We start from the raw sequence: 19,194 nt of genomic DNA, 5'->3' as shown, positions 1-19,194 counted from the left end.
GGTCGGACCTGCATTACCACCATTTGTCCTCCATCCAGAACTGAAATATCATTGCTGTTATGTACACATAAACAACTGTTGGACATAGAAATCGGGACTCAAAAGAACTGTTGGCCCAGAAAGAAACTCACTATAGACTGATTCATTTGCCTCTCAGCATAACCATTATTGCTTGTCTCATTTTCGGTTTCTATAAGTGTATTCCTAGTATCACATGAGCTCACTCATCTAGGGGAAATGATGAACAACATAGACTGAAGAACAAGAACAGCATTGATCAGACTGTCAGACCTCAGAGGGAAGGTAGGGGAGGGTGGGGACAAGGGAGATAGATCAACCAAAGGACTTGTGTGCTTGCATATGAGCCTAACCAGTGATCACGGACAACAGGGGGATGGGGGCATGCGTGTGGGGGGGTTTGGGATGGGAATGGAGGGGGTTGATGACAAATATGTGATACCTTAATCAATAAAGTAATTAAAAAAAATAAATAAAAACCAATTTTAAAAAAATACTCATTACAAACCTATGAAGTACATTTTTAGGAAAATTTTCTTTTGTGGAAAATTTTAAACATATGCAGAAGTCAAGAGAATAGCATAATCAGCCTTGTGTACTCATCACCAAATTACACTGTCTATTAACTCAGGATCAATCATGTGTCACATATGCTCTACCCATCCCCCTCCCTTTCTTACTATTTTGAAGCAAATCCTAGGTCTCATATAATTTAATTCATAAACACTTCAGCATATATCTGTAAAAGATAAAGTCGCTTTAAAAAAACATAACACAATGTCATGATCACACAATTATTCTTTAGAGGCCCAGGGCACAAAATTCATGCACGGGTGCAGTCCTTAGACATGGCTGGTGATCAAAGCGCAAGGGTCTGGCATGGAAGGACAGGTCCCAGTTGACCTCTGGGCCCTGGGTCTGCTGGCAAGCCCCCCCCCCCGCCCCGCCCCCCCCTCCCCCCTCGCTGAGTCACCCAGCACGAGTCCCAACAGGGAGATGCGCTGCGTGCGGGGGCCATGGCACAGTGTGGGCCTCTGGGCCGCCCAGCAGCGCCACACAGAAGCCAGGCGAGCAGCACACTCTCTCCTGGCCCGCCTCACATATGGTTCCTGCAGGAAAACACAGGGAGCCTGACCGGCCCCAGTGGTCCCTGCGGCTGCATCCAGGCTTACCCGGAAGAGGCCAAACAGGTGCCTGGAAGAGGCCGAATGGGTGCGGCCCGGCTCCTCACCTGCACCGGACACCTGAGCGTGGGGGCTTCCTGGTGCTGCAGACACCCCACATTCTCTCAGCACCTCTGTCGCTGTCACCCCTGTCCCCAGGTAGCCTGTGAGAGGTTGTAGTCCCCACCAGGGCACTGTGGGAAGTTGGTCGCCGCCACCCACCCCCAGTTTCCCATCTCAGTCCAGGGCCGGCCCTGATTGGGCAATCAGGGCCTGCTGGCCTCTGGTCCCTGTCTGCTGAACAATAGGTTGGGACCGGGGGTGGGGTGGGGTGGGGGGTTAATGGGGTGTGTGGGGGTGTGGGGGGTGGGAGTTGGGGGAAGGGGAGGAGGAGGGACCCTGGATGGTGGGCCTGCCCCCTGCCGCTGCAGCTAGTCACCCCTAGCATCAAGATTAGGGCCTCCAAATCCCACTTCTCACCCACCTTGTCCTGGCACCGCCCTCTCACCTGCTCCACCATCCCTCAGGGGTCCTCTCTTATCAGCCCATCAGGGCCAACAGCACCTCTACTGCCACCCTCTGCCAGCACTGCATTGCTGCATCCGCCATGTTCCATGCTGCCCCCTGGTGGTCAGTGCACATCATAGCAAGTGGTTGAACTCCCAGTGGAGGGGACAATTTGCATATTATGCTTTTATTATGTAGGCTATCTTCAAATACTCTAGTATCCCAAATTTCCAATGATCTCACATATTTCTTACAATGTGTTTTTTGAACCAGGATCCAAATAAAGTTCTACTTTATGATTTTTAAATTTGTTTTCTGGCATTTTTTAAACAATTGTTTTATTTATTTTTAATTTAAAAAACTTTTTAAAATATCATTTTATTGATTTTAGAGAGAGGGAGCGGGAGAGAGAGAGATAGAAACATCAAGGATGAGAGAGAATCATTGATCAGCTGCCTCCTGTATGCCTCACTCTGGGACCGAGCCCAATGCCCAGGCATGTGCGCGGACTGGGAATCGAACTTCAACCTCCTGGTGCATAGGTTGATGCTCAATCACTGAGCCATACTGCCTGGGATTCTTGAACTTTGGTTTCTACTTTTTTTATTGTTTAAAGAATTACTAATAGTAGTACATGTGTATCCTTTATTTCCCCATTGACCTTCCCCCGGTCTCCTTTACCCCCCAGCACATGCCCTCACATCCTCATCCCCACCCCCTACCCCCAGTGTCTTGCGTTCATTGGTTATGCTTATATGCATGCATACAAGTCCTTTGGTTGATTTCTTATCTCCCCCCCAACCTTCCTCAACCTTCCCGCTATAATTTGACCATCTGTTTGATGCTTCTCTGCCTCTGTATCTATCTTTTTATTCATCAGGTTATAATATTCTTCATTATCCATAAATGAGTGAGATCATGTGGTATTTTTCTTTCATTGCCTGGCTTATTTCACTTAGCATAATGCTCTCCAGTTCCATCCATGCTGCTACAAATGGTAAGAATTCCTTTTTTCTACAGCAGCATAGTATTCCATTGTAGATATACCATAGTTTTCTAATTCAGTCAAATGCTGATGGGCATTTAGGCTGTTTCCAAATCTTAGCTATTGTAAATTGTGCTGCTGTGAACATAGGGGTGCATATATCCTTTTTGATTGGTGTTTCTGTTTTCTTGGGATATATTCCTAGAAATGGTATTACTGGGTCAAATGGCAGTTCCATTTTTAAATTTTGAGGAAACACCATACTGTTTTTCACAATGGCTACACCAGTCTGCATTCCCACCAACAGTGAAGGTGGGTTCCTTTTTCTCCTCATCCTCTCCAGCACTTGTCATTTGTTGATTTGTTAATGATAGCCATTCTGACAGGTATGAGATGGTACCTCATTGTTGCTTGGATTTGCATCTCTCAAATGATTAGTGACTTTGAGCATGTTTTCATATATCTCTTGGCTTTCTGAATTTTTTTTTCAAAAAGTGTCTATTTAGATCCTTTGCCCATTTTTTGATTGGATTGTTTATCTTCCTTTTGTTAAGTTGCATGAGTTCCCAGTAAATGTTGTAGATTAAACCCTTTTCAGAGATAACATTGGCAAATATGTTCTCCCATGCAGTGGGCTTTCTTGTTGTTTTGTTGATGGTTTCTTTTGCTGTGCAGAAGCTTTTTATTTTGATGTAGTCCTATTTGTTTATTTTCTCCTTAGTCTCTCTTGCCCTAGGATCTGTGTCTGTAAAGATATTGCTACGACATATGTCTGCAATTTTGCTGCCTATGGAGTTTTGTAGGATTTTTATGGTTTCCCATCTTACATTCAAGTCCTTTAGCCATTTTTAGTTTCTTTTTGTGTATGGTGTAAGTTGGTGATCTAGCTTCATTTTTTTGCATGTATCTGAGCAAATTTCCCAGAACCATTTATTAAAGAGATTGTTTTGACTCCATTGTATGCTCTTACCTTCTTTGTCAAATATTAATTGAGTATAATGGCTTGGGACTATTTCTGGGTTCTCTATTCTGTTCCATTGGTCTATATGTCTGTTCTTATGCCAGTACCAGGTACTTTTGAGATCCGTGGCTTGGTAATATAACTTGATGTCTGGTATTGTGATCCCTCCAACTTTGTTCTTTCTCAGGATAGCTGTGGCTATTCGGGGTCTTTTATTATTCCAGATGAATTTTTGTAGAGTTTGTTCTAGATCTTTGAAATATGCCTTTGCTATTTTAATAGGTATTTCATTGAATCTATAGATTGCTTTAGGTAGTATGGTCATTTTAATGATGTTGATTCTACCAATCCATGAACATGGTACGTTCTTCCACTTGTTTATGTCTTCCTCTATCTCTTTTTTCAATGTCCTGCAGTTTTCTGAATACAGCTCTTTTACATCCTTAGTTAAGTTTATTCCTAGGTATCTTAATTTTTTTGGTGCAATGGTAAATGCGATTTTTTTTCATTTCTCTTTCTGTGAATTCATTATTGGTGTATAAAAGGACCATAGATTACTGGGTGTTAACTTTGTATCCTGCTACATTGCCAAAATCATTTATTAGGTCTAGTAATTTTTTGGAGTCCTTGGGGTTTTCTATGTATAGTATCATGTCATCTGTGAATAAGGACAGTTTTACTTTTTCTTTTCCAATGTGGATGACTTTTTTCCCCTCTTCTTGTCTGATCGCTGTCTAGTAGTTCTAGTACTATGGTAAAAGTGGGCATCCTTGTCTTGTTCCTGTTCTTAGGGTAAATGGGTTTAGTTTTTGTCCATTGAGTATGATGTTGGGTGTAGGTTTGTCATATAGAGCTTTTATTATGTTGAGGTATGATCCCTCTATTCCCACTTTGCTGAGAATTTTTATCAAGAAAGAGTGTTGGATTTTGTCAAATGCTTTTTTCTGCCTCAATTGATGTAATTATGTGATTTTTGCCTCTCAGTTTGTTTATGTGATGTATCACATTTACTGATTTGCAGATATTGATCTTGCATCCCAGAATAAATCCCACTTGGTCATGGTGTATGATCTTTCTAAGGTATTGCTGAATCTGATTTGCTAGAATTTTCTTGAGGATTTTAGCATCTATGTTCATCAAGGATTTTGGCCTGTAATTCTCTTTTTTTGTGTGGTGTCTTTATCTGGTTTTGGGATTAGGGTAATGCTGGCTTCATAGAAAGAGCTTGGAAGTGTCTTCCTCTTGAAGTTTTTTGAATAGTGGGCGGATAGGTTTTAGTTCTTCTTTGAATGCTTGGTAGAATTGCCCTGTAAATCCTTCTGGACCAGGGTTTTGTTTGTTGCAAGATTTTTGATCACTGTTTCAATTTCTTCGGTAGTTATCAGCCTATTCAAAGTTTTTTAATACTTTTTGGTTGAGTTTTGGGAGCTTGTATATTTTCTAAGAATATGTCCATTTCATCTAGGTTGTCCATTTTGTTGGAATAGAGTTGTTCAAAGTATTTTTTCATAATCACTTGTATTTCTGTGGGATCCGTTGTTATTTCACCTCTTTCATTTCTGATCTTTTTTATTTGGTTCCTCTCTCTTTGCTTCTTGGTGAGCCTGGATAGAGGTTCATCAATCTTGTTTATCCTTTCAAAGAACCAGCTCTTCGTTTTGTTGATCTTTAATATTGGTTTTTGTGTTGTTTTTGTTTTTTGTCTCTATGTCATTGATCTCCACTCTGATCTTTATTATTTCCTTCCTTCTGCTTACACTGGGCTTTTCTTGTTGCTCTTTTTCTGTCTCTTTGAGTTGTAGGGTTAGATAATTTATTACCATTGTTTCTTGTTTTTTGAGGTAGGTCTGTAGAGCTATGAACTTCCCTCTCAAGACTGCTTTCACTGTGTCCCATAGATTTTGGATTGTTGTGTTTTCATTGTTGTTTGTTGCCATGATGTTTTTTTTCTTCCTTGATGTCTCTGGTAACACAGTCATTATTTAATAGCATGCTATTTAGCCTTCAGGTGTTTAATTTTTTTTATTGTTTTTATTGTAGTTGATTTCTAGTTTTATGCCATTGTGATCTGAGAGGATGATTGATATGATTTCTATCTTCTTGAATTTTAAGAGACTTTGACTGGGTCCCAACATATAGTCTATCTTTGAAAATGACCCATGTGCACTTGAGAAGAATGTATATTGTGTGGCTTTGGGGTGAAATGTTCTGAAGATGACAATTAATTCCATCTCACAGGGTGGCCGTGACAGTGTTACTCAAATGTTACCCATTTTCTCATCAGTGCCCTGGTGCTGGATCCAAGAGCTGGTGGTGACATGATGGCTGTGGAGGGCGGGGATGTGTCAGTCGTGAAGAAAAAGAGGACAAATGTGACTAAAGCCTGAGGTTGTCACCCAGGAGCAGGTTTCACACTGGTCCCTTCCTCCTCCCTCACCCGTGGCTTTCCTGTTGCAGTGAGAGCCACAGGCCAAGGCGGGGACCTGATGTCGGATCTCTTTAACAAGCTGGTCATGAGGCGCAAAGGTAGGACAGAGCACTGCTGCTTCCCAGGCCAGGGATTGGGGTGCGTCATACACATTCTGCCTTTTTCTTCCTGTTTCTAAGACCATCTTCAAGGAGCAGGGAGGCTGGCTTCTGAGGGTGGTGGGAGGGGGCCTTCGCTTTCTGCTTGTGCTCCACCTACCTCCTTCACTAGCATGCTCTTCTATTCCCTGAGACTGAGATTCAGCAGTACACAGATCAATAAAGAAATGTAACTGAGCATCAACCAACAGTGCACTTTTAATTAAGGAACTACAGCTGTGCAGAATGCAAACATCTCCGAGCCAGGGCCTGTCCTGCTCCCCCTGGTCTCAGGCAATGGGGAAAGGTGCCGAGTGGACCAAGCCCCCTCTCTCTGGGGCCAGGGAAGGGAGGTGTAGTCAACGGGGCAGCTGTTGCAGATGGAGGGAGGGATATTTTCACACAGAAAAAAAAGTCTCAGGGTAAAAATAGTCCTGCTGAGAGCCTAATGGCCCTTGGTGTAATTGCTGATGCCAGGGGAAGAGGTATCTTGGAGTTTTCTCAAGTGGCTGAGAGGGAGAGGGGTCCCACCGACTGGAGGGACCTAGAACCAGCCCAGGAGGTAGCATGCTGTGGAGGGCTGTGGGACTGGTCAGGGGCCAGCAGGCGGGGAGCACCGCACAGGGCTCTGCTCCCACTTGCAAATGACTTCAGTGCCCGACGTGTCATAGATGGTGCTTAATCCCCAGGTGGCAGGGGTCAAAGTAACCAGAAGCCGGAGGGCAGAAGAGCCCAGGACACCAGGGGCTGGAAATGGGGAATATTCTTAATTTTGAGGGAAAAGTAAAGGTTTAGAACACGAATTTTAGCTAAAAAGGGAGAGGCAGAGAGGCCTGCTCCATCTTGCCTCTGAGAAAGTGGGTGCTGAGAAACGAGCACGGGCAGACGCTGAAGTGGAAGGTGCAGCTTCCACAGCTGCCCACGGAAGCTGGCCGAGGGGAGAGGGGGGCTCGACTGGGTGTGGTGAACAGGAAGAAAGATCCAATTTCAGGGAGGGGAACTGCCCTGGGATGGCCTCAAGGATGGCCAGGAACCACTGCTTGTTCAGGATCGACCTAATTTTCGCCTACTGGCTTCTGCACCTGTTCCTGGATCCTGCAACCAGGGATTCCAGATGGGTGCGGCCATCCCTCAAAGGCCAGACTTCTCGTGATGAAACTGGGGAGACAGGGAAAGACAGTGAAACACTAGGTGGGGATCTTGGTGGGAGTGTTCTCAGGAAGAAAAAGGCAGGACTGACCTTCCGCAAAGCAGCAAAGGCAGGGCCAAAGGTGGCTTTGACCTCCACACGGTCTCGGATCCAGGCTGGCAGCTTTGCCAGGATAGGTGGGCGGGCGTACCGCTGGTCCAGGAGCACTATGCTGGCAAAATCCTTCTGGTGCCTGATGGCCCTCCCTGGATGGGACAGGTTGGGGCTCTGATTAAACCTACCCACCCGACAGTACGTTGTGTGTCCCTTTCCCCTCCTCAGACCTCAGACTAGAGAGATGGTAGGTAAAATCCCATCCTGCCACCTCACTCTTCATCCATCCCACCCCAACTCTTCATCCAGGGCCAGTCCACAGCTTACCTATTGATTGGTTGACAGCCTTCATACATAGATTCTCCACCAAAGCCTTTCCTGGGGGGGCCTGACCTGGGGTTCGGGGCTGGGAAGCACAAAGGAGATGACCTATCAGAACTGTTTCTTGTCCCCTGCCTTGTGTTCTGAGAAAAGGACACTGCCAGGCTCTGAGCAAGACCAGTCAGCTTCACGGGCACAATGCCAACAGCTGATATAATGGATGATGTCATGAGAAGCCCAAGAGGGTATGGAGGATGCTGCCATTCCCTCCAGAGCACACAGCAGGGGCAGTGGGGGAAGTGACATCATATCTTAGCTCAAGAGGCTACAGAGCTCCCCGCCCCTGCCCCCTCATCCTCCAGACCCTGAAGGTACTCACAAGGGTCTGGTCCAGGTAGGCCATTTTCTCTTGGAGCTCTGGAGACTTGATGTTGGGGTAGGGCAGGCCCACCATGACCACACACCTGAGTGGAGGCACACAGGAGCCAAAGGCACCTGGGGTTCACAAGGCCCAGGACGCAGGGCCGGGTCCTCACCCACATGACAGCTGCTGAGCCTACCACTCCAGTTCTCAAGCTGTGCTCAGTGGCTCTCCCTCTCCCTCCCCACCCTATACCACCTGGAAAGGGGTTTTTCCGCTAAGAGATCCAATCTAGGCCAGGGAATTGAGTTCTGATAAAGTTACATCTGCCTAATTTTCCTCCTGGCCTCAAAGGGCCACACCCAAAGCTGCGGAATCACTTCCCCATGCAGCTGACTGCGCAGTCAGCCCAGGTGCAGACTCAGATGGCAGCAGATTGCAGGCGGAGGGAGGGCTGCTTGGAGTGAGGGGCAGGTGGGCATCAGAGTCCTGGGAGATGGGAAGCCCACTACTTACCGCCCGAGGTCATCAGAGAAGTTGATGCCTTCACTCATCTTTCCTCCGACCACCGAGAGCAACAGGGCCCCCGTCACCATGCCTCCTGCCTGGCCACGGAACTGCAGGAACAGCCCAAAGCTGGGACGCCATCCAAAGGTTTTCAGCCGCCAACCCCACAGGTCTGGACCCAAGGCCTGGGTTCCAGCTCTCACCTGAATGCACCTGGAATACTCTGTCAGCACCTGTTCCACCTGGTTTGCTCGCTTGGGTTCCTGAAATATCTGAAAGTAAACAGACATCTCCCAGAACAGGGTTTCAGGATGCCTGGCTCACAGATCTGCTCCAGACCTTGTTTACCAGCCTGGGCTTGGGGGACTCCTCTGGGCAGTGACCAGGGATTAGAAGTGGTGGGAGACGCCCTAATATGGGAGGCCCGACCATCCAGTCTGATGAGCAGGAGAAATCCCACGGGAATTCTGGGTCACTGTCCCCAGAGTGGAAGGTTCAGCTGAGGGGTCACTCACCTTTTTCCTGACAGCCAGGCGGGCCAGCAGGCCACTCTTATCCCAGTGGGCATGGACCTGGCGTTGGTACTCATAGGAGGGGAAGAAACAGATCACCCCTCCAGGCACCACGTTGCACAAGTTACAGAGGATGCGACCTGTCTCATCCATCTAAGAAAGAAAGACAAGGGGCCCTCCATGGGGTCACTCCTGAAACCACACCCAAAGAGGCTCCTAACCTTACCTAACCTCAGAACCAAGTACAGAGACTCTCGGGTGAGTGCGGTCCGGGAGGCCTATGGCCAGGTGGCGCCCCCTGCCTGGGAATCACAAATTGGAATGTGCCACCCTCCCTCCAAACACACTCAACTGCTGCTCCTGGTGACTGGCAGCGGCTGACACACCGCAGTCCTAGCACACGGAGCTACACCGGTCATTGGTGTGTGCCAAGTCCTCCCTCCCCAACTCCCAACGTCCTGTGGGCAACTGGAGATTAGGCACCATCTATGTCAAATCGGGCACTGAAAACCCCAGGCATGCCACTGGAGAAGTGCCCCAGCACTGGAATCCCTGCTGGCAGGGCTCGCTATAACCCCATGGCAAAAGGAAATGGTTTCTCATGAGCTTCATCCTAAAGAGATGGCTGGAGGTGTCAAGAAAACTATTTTTAAAAATCCTCACCCAAGGACATACCTTTCATTGATTTTAGAGAACGGGAGAGGGAGAAACATCGATTGGTTGCCTCCCATACATGCCCCCACTGGGGATTGAACCCGCAACCTGGGTATGTGCCCTGAATGGGATTCGAACCCAAGACCCTTTGGCTCACAGGTCAACGCTCCAACCGAGCCACACTGGCCAGGACAAGAAAAGTTATTTAGCAGCCTCAGAGGTGAGGGGTGTGGGGAAACTCAGACCTTCCTGATAAACACCTAGACACTATTCATCCTGTACCAGCTGTGATGAGGACCAGTACTAAGTTGCACAATGCTTGAACACTCGGGATTGGCCAGAGTGTCCCCACCCCAGAAGTCTCTCTCCTGCCCTAGCAAAGGCCAAGGTGAGGCAGGATGGCTGGTACTAACCATCTGAGGCAGCTCTCTTTTCAGGTATGTGAATTCCAGCTGCTGGTTGGAGGGCCCACTGCAGAGGACGAGGGGCAGGATGTTGTCTGGAGGGATCACGTGACCTGGGGAGACCCAGAGAGAGGCTGAGAACTGGAGGTGCAAGGTTGAGTCCAGAAAGAGCACTGCCCAACCCTTGCCTTCCAGACTAGGAGTAGCCGCTTATATCACTTACCCACCCACCTGTTTCCACACTAAAGCAGCAATGCTCAGAACTCTCCCAGGTGGACAGAGGGGCACAGAGCACGAGAGCACGGAGATGGCGAGCTCAGAGAGAGCTGGCAAAGGATGAGATGCCCATCCCATGTTTCCTCAGCCCCTTCGGCCTACTAACAGCATATGGTTCAACTATGACAACACAGGGTCATAAGTGACTATGTGGCCCATTCTACCCTGAACATGGATCCTCACCACAGGAAAACTCCACCAGTCGCTCGGCTTCCACCCCAGCACATGCCAGCAGCTGCTCCCGAAAGTCAGAAACCTGAAGACCACAACGTCAAGGCTCTGTGACCTCCCTGAGGTCCAGGGACAGGGCCTCAGGTCTGAGCAGGCAGGGGCCTTAACAGAGAGGGGAAGAGAGAATTGCTTGGAAAGACAAAAGTCTAGGTGAGGAGGGAGCAAGTACATAAGAACAGAGAAGAGGTAAAAAGAAAAGCTGATAACAAATTAGCGAAAAGGATAAAACAATTATATGGTGTCCAGTGTTGGCAGTCCCATTTAACTACTTGTGGGAATAGCAAAGGAAATTTGGCACAGTGGCTCTCAGCCCTGCATATGCAACAAAATCACCAGTGGGAATTTAAAAATATATATTCACATGGCCAGGGCCCAGCCCAAACTATTGAATAAGAATCTCTAGCGCGAGGACTATGCTTTTGTATTTTTAAAAGCTCCATCCAAGTTTTTTACCTATCAAATTGGCAAAAATCCAAAAGTTTGACCACTCTGGAGAAACAGGCATGTGTATACACTGCAGGTGGGATACAGCATAGTACCACCGCAGCCAGCGGGGAACGTGACAATATTTAACAAATCAGATATATTTAGATTTTCTAAACTAGCAACCCCATATCTAGGAGTCTCCCCTGAAGGTACAGCTCAACAAACCAATTAACACACGCACAGGATATTTCTTGTGAAGTTGTTGGTGAGGGCTAGACTGCCTTCCCAGAGGGACTGGTCGACTGCGTTTGTTGCATCCACCCACTAGAAACCTGCACAGCCAACGAAAGGAACGCAGCCCGTGCCTGTGTGCTGATACAGAGTGATCGCCAGAGCATACTGGTGAACAGAAACTGAGCATGCCACATTTGAAGGAAAGGAAAAAAGCCATCTGCTTATTTTGGCAAAAAAAAAAAATAAAAAAAAATTAACATGAAATAGTAGAAGGATAGACCAGCTAATAAAACATGCTCACCTATGGGATGGGGAACAGGTTGGGAACGGATGAAGTGAGATATTCTGATCTTTGTATAGTTTCAATTTTTGAACCACACAGAGGTTTTACATATTTTGAAAATAGAAGTAAATCAACAAAAAGGCAAACTCTCAAACTGAAACAAAAAAAGCCTAGCTACCTATCAAATTCACAACATACGCTCACAGAAGAGCCTGATAGCAATGGCTTCACGTCCTCAGTGACCACATATCCAGGCAGGATATACTCAAAGGCAAAAAAAAAAAAAAAAAAAAAAAGCAAAGAAATAAAACTTTGACCAATAGGTTATTGTTAGGATATTGGTATTATATTTTTGGCACTATTTTAAGTATATTGTGTGTGAGAACAAATAAGTAATTATGTTAATACTAGAGGGTGTGTGAGGTGTCCCTCAGCCTGGCCTGCTCCCTCTCGCAGTCTGGGAGCCCTCGGGGGATGTCTGACAACTTAAGCCCGTTCCCGCCAGTCAGACATCCTTAGTGCTGCCGTAGATGTGGGAGAGGCTCCCACCACCGCCCCTGCACTCGCCAGCCGTGAGTCCGGCTTCTAACTAAGCAGTGCTCCCCTTATGGGAGTATACTGACCACCAGGGGGCAACTCCTGTGTTAAGCATCTGCCCCCTGGTGGTCAGTGCACATCTTAGTTCCGCTGTTCGATCAATTTGCATATCAGCCTTTTATTATCTACTAGGGGCCCGATGCACGAAATTCGTACACTGGGGGTGAGGGGTCCCTCAGCCCAACTTGCCCCCTCTCACATACTGGGAGCCCTCAGGGGATGTCCTACTGACGGCTTAGGCCTGCTCCCCACGGGAGGTCTCCACGGGGAGCGGGCCTAAGCCGCAGTCTGGCCTCCCTTTGTGGGAGGCAACCAGGCTGATCAGGGGAAGGCACCAGCCCCATCACCCTGCTGCTGCAGCCACTGCCAGTCACCACAGCCACCAAGGTGTTTTCATCAACACAGACTCCAGTCCCTTCACCAAGAAAAAATGACAACTTTCTTTAGGCATTTTCAAGATGTGTCTTTCATAGGATATGGATTTCTTTCTTTATTTTTTATCCTCACCTGAGGATATGTTTCCATTGACTTTTAGAGAATGTGGAAGAGAAAGGGAAAGACAGAGAGAAACATCAAAGTGAGAGTAACACTTTCATTGGTTGCCGCCTGCATGAGCCCTGATCTGGGCCCCGGCCAGGGAGGAGCCTGAAACCTAGGTACATGCCCTTGATCAGAATCGAACCCAGACCCTGCTGTCAGCAGGCCGAGGCATTATCCACTGAGTCAAACCGGCTAGGGCAGGATATGACATTTCTTATCCCTCCAGCAGCGGACCTTCATTTTTTCTCCAGGAGTTTGGTGGAAAAACCCTAGATCACCTTTTTGGATTCTTATTACCCAAGTTACTAAGAATATTACCAGTGGCATACAGGAAGCTTAGCCAATGTGCAGTCAGAAAAGGTGTTTCCTCTATAGTTCACAACAATTGCGGGCTGGGCCCTGCCCAGGCCTTTCCAGCTCCCTCTGATCACCAGCTCCGTCCCTGCCCAGGCCTGCCCAGACCGAAAGCCTCTGGCCGAGGCTTTCGGCCTTGGGCAGGGGACCCCCAGCTCCCTGCGATCACAGGCTCCGCTCCTGCCCCCTCGTTCTGATTGCAGGCTTGGCCCTGCCCTGGAGCCTCCTGGCTCAGGCCCTTCCCAGGCTGCTCTGGGCCCACGCGGCCTTACCTCACAGTGACCTGGGTGCCTGGGACACAGGCGCTGGGTGCCTATGTATGCAAATTAACTGCCATCTTTTTTTTTGGGTTAATTTGCATACTCACTCTGATTGGCTATGGGCGTAGCGAAGGTATGGTCAATTTACATGTTTGTCTATTATTAGGTAAGACTAGTGGCCTGGTGCACGAAATTCGTGCACATTAAAAGGGGATTAATTAGAGGAAATAATTTAATATTGCTATTTGCCCTTTCTCTATAATAGAAGTGTCAGATTTTAAAGAAAAGTAGTAAAATGTATATGAAAACCTTCCTCCTGTCAGAGTCTGGGGTGCACCACGGGACCCAGAGTCAAGTCCCCACCTACACACATGCACCTCAAAATCGTGTGAGACCCAGACCCGGCCGGCCCCCCCACATTGGGCTAGATCCAGACCCAGCCAATCCCACCCTTGTCAAGCCCCGCTGGGCAGGGGCATAGCCTCAGGTCCCCTGGCCCAGCGCCAGGACAGGGGGGTGTGGCCTGAGGTCCCCCAGTCCAGACCAGGGTGGGGGGCGTGCTTTGAGGTCCCCCGTCAAGCCCCGCCGGGTGGGGGACACGGCCTGAGTCCCCTGTCAAGGCAAGCCAGGCAGGCGTGCGCAGCCTCAGGTCCCTTGGCCTGGTGCTGGGGCGGGGGGTACGGTCTGAGGTCCCCTGGCCTGGTGCCGGGGTGGGGGGTGTGGCATGAAGTCCCCTGTCAAGCCCCACCTGGTGGGGGTGGGGTGCAGCCTGAGGTCCCCTGTCAAGCCCCATGGGGGCGGGGGAGGGAATAGCCTCAGATCCCTGCTGATTGCTCGTTAAGGCTCCTTATGGAAACTTGGCCTCAGCTGTGGGTGCAGCCATCTTTGTGACAGAGTGATGGTCAATTAGCATATTCCCTCTTTATTAGATAGGACTAGAGGCCTGGTGCATGAAATTCGTGCATGGGGGGGGTGTCACTCAGCCCAGCCTGCACCCTCTCCAATCTGGGACATCCGTCTCACAATCCAGGACTGCTGGCTCCCAACTGCTCACCTGCCTGCTTTCCTGATTGCCCCTAACCGCTTCTGCCTGCCAGCCTGATCACCCCCTAACCACTCCCCTAACCAGCCTGATTGATGCCTCATTGCTCCCCTGCCAGCCTGTTTGCCCCTAACTGCCCTCCCCTGCAGGCCTGGTCCCCACCAACTGCCCTCCCCTGCAGGCCTGGTCCCCCCCAACTGCTCTCCCCTGCAGGCCTGTATCCCCCACAACTGCCCTTCCCTGCAGGCCTGGTCACCCACAACTTCCCTCCTCTGCTGGCCTGGTCACCCCTAACTGCCCTCCCCTGCAGGCTTGATCGCCTCCAACTTCCCTCCCTTGCAGGTCCCTCCCCTGCTGGCCATCTTGTGTCCACATGGGGGCAGGATCTTTGACCACATGGGGGCAGCCATCTTGTGTGTTGGAGTGATGGTCAATCTGCATATTACTCTTTTATTAGATAGGATAGAGGCCTGGTGCATGGGTGGGGGCCAGCTGGTTTGCCCTGAGGGGTGTCCCAGACAGGGTGGGGGTTCCCTTGGGGCGTGGGGCGGCCTAGCCGAGGGGCCTGTGGTGGTTTGCAGGCCAGCCACGTCCCCCAGTGACCCAAGCGGAGGCCCTGGTATTTGGGATTTATTTATCTTCTATAATTGAAACTTTGTAGCCTTGAGCGGAGGCCAGGGCCAGCCAGGAAGCTTGGCTTCCTCCACTGCCAGGGGCAACCCAAGCCTCCTGCTCTCTCCAGCTCCATGGCTGCTGCCATTTTTCTTGGGATTTATTTATCTTCTATAATTGAAACTTTTTAGCTTGAGTGGAGGCCTGGGCTCAGGCAGCCTTGAGCCCCGGCAGCTGCAAGGCCCAGGGCTCAGGCCTCGCAGCTGCCGTGGCTGGCAGTGGCAGTGGCAGTGGGGTGATGGGATCGACGCCTTCCCCTGATGAGCTCAGTTGCCTCCCACAGAGGGAGGCCAGACTGTGGCTTAGGCCACTCCCCTAAGCCGTCAGTAGGACATCCCTTGAGGGCTCCTGGACTGTGAGAAGGGGCAGGCCGGGCTGAGGGACCGCCCCCCCCCCGCCAGTGCACTGGGCCTCTAGTAGATATATAAAAAGCCAGCAACTGGAACGCCATAACAACCGGAAGATCGGTAGCTATGATGCCCACTGTGGCCAGCAAACCGGCCAGATTGGGGGAGTGGGGGTGGGGCTGCAGCCAACCTCCCTCGGCCCCTCTTCCCGGTCGGCCCCACCCGATTGGCCCCTCCCACCCCAATCAAGGGTGGAGCAGCTGGCCAACACCCACACGGCCCTTCCCCCAGCCAGCCCAGCCTGCAATTGCCTGCCCCACCCCATTGGCCCACAGCTCCTCCCCCTGGTAGACCCTGCCCCCGATAGGCCCCCAGCACCCCATCAGCCTGCAGCCTCTCCCCCTGGCCATCCCCGCCCCTGACTGCACCCCACACCCCAATAGGGGGTGGGCCAGCTGGCCAACCTCCTGCAGCATCCCCCCCCCAACTCCAATCAGGGGCAGGGCCAGACAGCCAACCTCCCATGGCCCCTCCCCCAGCCGCTGACCCCCAATTGGCCTCCCCACCCCTATTTGGGGTAGGACCTGCTGGCCAATTGCCTGCAGCCTCTCCCCCAAGCTGGCCTGGCCCTGATCAGGCCCTGATCAAGGCAGGCCAGCCAGACCCAACCCGTGCACCAATTCGTGCACTGGGCCTCTAGTATAGGATAAAGAAAACAAGTTTAGCTTGAGAAATGAGATAGAGAATAAGGTCAAATAAATTGGTTGATTTTTGAATCAGAAATATCTATATGGTCTCATGATGTCTGAAAATATATTTCCCAGGTCAGTACTGAAAAGACCCACAAACAGTAATCATCCAGGAACACTGCACGCGCATAGCACCCAGATCTTGGTTTCTAAGTACCCATCCCCAGCAAAAGAAACTAGGGCGCCTTGGAGAAATGAATGATTCCAGATCTGGGGCAAAGAAAGCACCGGGTGGTCTGGGGTGTTTTGTTGTGCCAGGAAGCAAGAAAGCATCCTAAGACTAAGGAGGCCACATCACAAGGACCAGCAGCAGCAGGGAGGTTCCCACAGGCCACAATGGATTTGAGCATTGAGCCATAATGACTACCAATTATTTTAATACACGAATGAAAAAAACATACAGGTCTAGACACATGAAAGAATGGAAAACAGTAAAGCTACAGGGGCAATCTGACAGGCAGCTGAGTTTGGGAACAGACCGCTTGAGGATGCCGAGTAGCTTTTCATGTAGGAAGTCCTATTCTAGGACAGCGGTCGCCAACCTTTTGGACCTCACGGACCACCAGTTAGCGACCACTGTTCTAGGACGTCTCCTAAGGAAATAACCACTATGCAGGGACTGGTTACATTTACCACTCTATTGTTTAAACTCTGTTGTTTTCTAGAGAAAAACTAGAAATTACCTAAATACCTAAAAAAAGTGGTTATATAAAATATAATACATTCATGTTATAGCCAAAGTATGGTGGAATAAATGCTTCTTTACTGACAAGAAAAATGTGGATGACATTCTGTTGCTGAGTGAGAAAAAGCAAATTATAACAACTGCATTTACAGATAATGCCATATTTTTGTTTTAAAAATATCTACTCTAATAAAAGAGAAAGATGCAAATTGACCGTACCTTCGCAATGCACATAAGCCAATCAGGAGTATGCAAATTAACTCAACAAAGATGGCGGGTTAATTTGCATACACATATGCTGAGTGGCAGGGGGCGGGACGCTTGTGTCGTCACCATGGCGACGATGCAGGCATTTCGCACCGCCCCAGCCGCTCAGGGCATCTGGGCAGCGTGGGAAGGTGGAAAAGTGGTTCTGGATGGAGCAAAGGCAGAAAGGTGGCTGCCGGCAGCCAGGGAAAGGAAGGCCCATTCTTGCACGAATCTTCATGCATCGGCCTCTAGTGTATGTATATTTGTAGAAATTATGCATACAACTGTAATGATATGCACCAAATGAATCTTTTGCTAGTGAAATTATGACCCTTCTCCCTGTTTTTGCTTATCTGTGATTTCTACAATGAAAATATAATACTTTTCTAAAAATACATTTAAGTTTATAAAAGAGGGAAGGTCATATCTATGGTGGGTACAGGAAGGGAGTGGCACTAAGGCACTAAGTGTGAGGAAGAAACTCCAACAGGACTTTCTCTGGAGAAGTGTGATCCCACCGCTTCAGACACACAGGAGCAGTGGCAAGGCCCCATCCCCAAGCCTACAAGGCCCAGCAGTGAGACAGCACAGCAGTGCCACCTGGTGGACATTGTTGGGCCTGTTCAAGCCAAGCCCTTTCTGGTTTGGGAACCCAGGGATGAGGTGAAGAGGCCTGACTGTGCACCATTCCTGTCACTGTCCCATCCATACCCGGGCACAGGAGTCTGGATCCAGTGTCCTTACCGGCTGCATGGTGCCCCCCGCAATGACGACGGCCCGGCATTCCTTCACCACCTGGGCAAAAGGCACTGCTGGATTCAGTAGCAAGAATTTCAGGCTGCTCTGACTGAGGCTGCCTGATAAAAAGACAAAGAAAAGATCTACATGGGAAGGGGGCAGGTACAGGCCCAACAAACACTTCTATCCTCCGAGGCAAAGGGGACCTCCAGCTGGGTCCATGTAGGAGGCACGAGAGATAATCACTTTCTCTTTAAATCAAATCCCACTTAATCTGCAGGACAACCATGAGGTAGAGTACTATTAGCTCCCTTTTCACATGAGGAAAATGAGGCTCAGAGACAAAGAAACTGGTCCAAGACACAGCTTGTAGGTGATGGAACAAGGCTCAAGCTAAAGCCCATGTTACCTTAACCACTAGGCTACATGGCTCCTCTCACATCCTTGCCTGAGACAACCGACCATCCCACACACCTGCTTCCCTCCTCACTACCCCCACTGCCTACCCAGGTCACAGGAGGCTGGCATCACCATGTTTCTTCGTCCTGACCCCCGGAGGTGCTGGGATGGAAGTAAAGGCCCCTTTCATGCTCTGGCCTCCAGCTCCAGGCTGGCTTCCCCTCGGATTACCTTGGCGGCTCAGCATGACCCTGCCGTCCTGGTTGGCAGTGGTGAGAGCTTCAAGGAAGCCTTCGATGTGCATCAGCGGGGAAGCAGGCCGAGGCACCCTGGCCTCCCCGTCTTCCACAGGGGCTGTGGGAGCTGCAGAGTGGAAGGGAGAGAGTCTGGGACCACAGGCGAGAGCAGAGAGCCTCCTTGCAGTTGGACTAACGGGCTCTCTGGGGAGAGGCCATGTGTGAGGAACATCCCTGCCCAGGGCCTGCAGCCCCGCCCTGCCTCCGGACTCACTCTCCGTCATCCCGGGCTGCAGGCTCTGTAGGAAGTGCTGGAACCCCGCCAGTCTGGGCTGCTCCCTGGGGGGAGGGAGGACTGCCCCATACCTTTCTGTGAAGCCAAAAAGCTGAGCAGGAATAAGAGCAACAGAGACAAACGAGGGCAGCAGTGAGGGAGGCCAGGGTGGACAAGAGGCTTCCATCTCTCATCTGCATCTCAACCAGCACCCACCCTCCCGCCACCCCAACACCAGGCATCTTGGCAGCCCCTCCCCAACCCGGCAAGGAAGCTCCCCAGTGAGGACAATAGAGACGAGGGTGCCTCTGAGTTCCCACAGGGCAGGAGAGAGAGGCTCTATGAGGGCAGCAGGCAGGGGTGCAGCTGGACCCCACCAGGCCCCAGGGAAGGGCAGCCGT

General features: G+C 49.9%; 1 protein-coding gene across 1 annotated transcript in view; it reads right to left on the bottom strand.

The window, feature by feature from the left end:
• Positions 1 to 6,400: 6,400 nt before the first annotated feature.
• Positions 6,401 to 19,194, bottom strand: part of LOC307100973 (ATP-dependent DNA helicase DDX11-like) — a 37,323-nt gene continuing 24,529 nt past the window's right edge. Inside the window, exons 17-28 of the mRNA XM_079773670.1 lie at positions 18,794 to 18,905; positions 18,515 to 18,646; positions 17,891 to 18,003; positions 10,661 to 10,733; positions 10,211 to 10,314; positions 9,147 to 9,296; positions 8,835 to 8,903; positions 8,641 to 8,741; positions 8,139 to 8,227; positions 7,770 to 7,848; positions 7,440 to 7,594; positions 6,401 to 7,357 (exon numbers count right to left, since the gene is read on the bottom strand). Of these exons, the coding sequence (XP_079629796.1) occupies positions 7,266 to 7,357; positions 7,440 to 7,594; positions 7,770 to 7,848; positions 8,139 to 8,227; positions 8,641 to 8,741; positions 8,835 to 8,903; positions 9,147 to 9,296; positions 10,211 to 10,314; positions 10,661 to 10,733; positions 17,891 to 18,003; positions 18,515 to 18,646; positions 18,794 to 18,905 (1,269 nt within the window). The 3' untranslated portion in view covers positions 6,401 to 7,265. The remainder of the gene's footprint in view (positions 7,358 to 7,439; positions 7,595 to 7,769; positions 7,849 to 8,138; positions 8,228 to 8,640; positions 8,742 to 8,834; positions 8,904 to 9,146; positions 9,297 to 10,210; positions 10,315 to 10,660; positions 10,734 to 17,890; positions 18,004 to 18,514; positions 18,647 to 18,793; positions 18,906 to 19,194) is intronic.

This window comes from Cnephaeus nilssonii (assembly GCF_951640355.1).
Source record: "Cnephaeus nilssonii genome assembly, chromosome: 6".
NCBI classification, from domain to species: Eukaryota; Metazoa; Chordata; class Mammalia; order Chiroptera; family Vespertilionidae; genus Cnephaeus; species Cnephaeus nilssonii.
The sequence above is the reverse complement of the archived record's forward strand: the minus strand, read 5'-3'. Positions and strand labels throughout refer to the sequence as shown.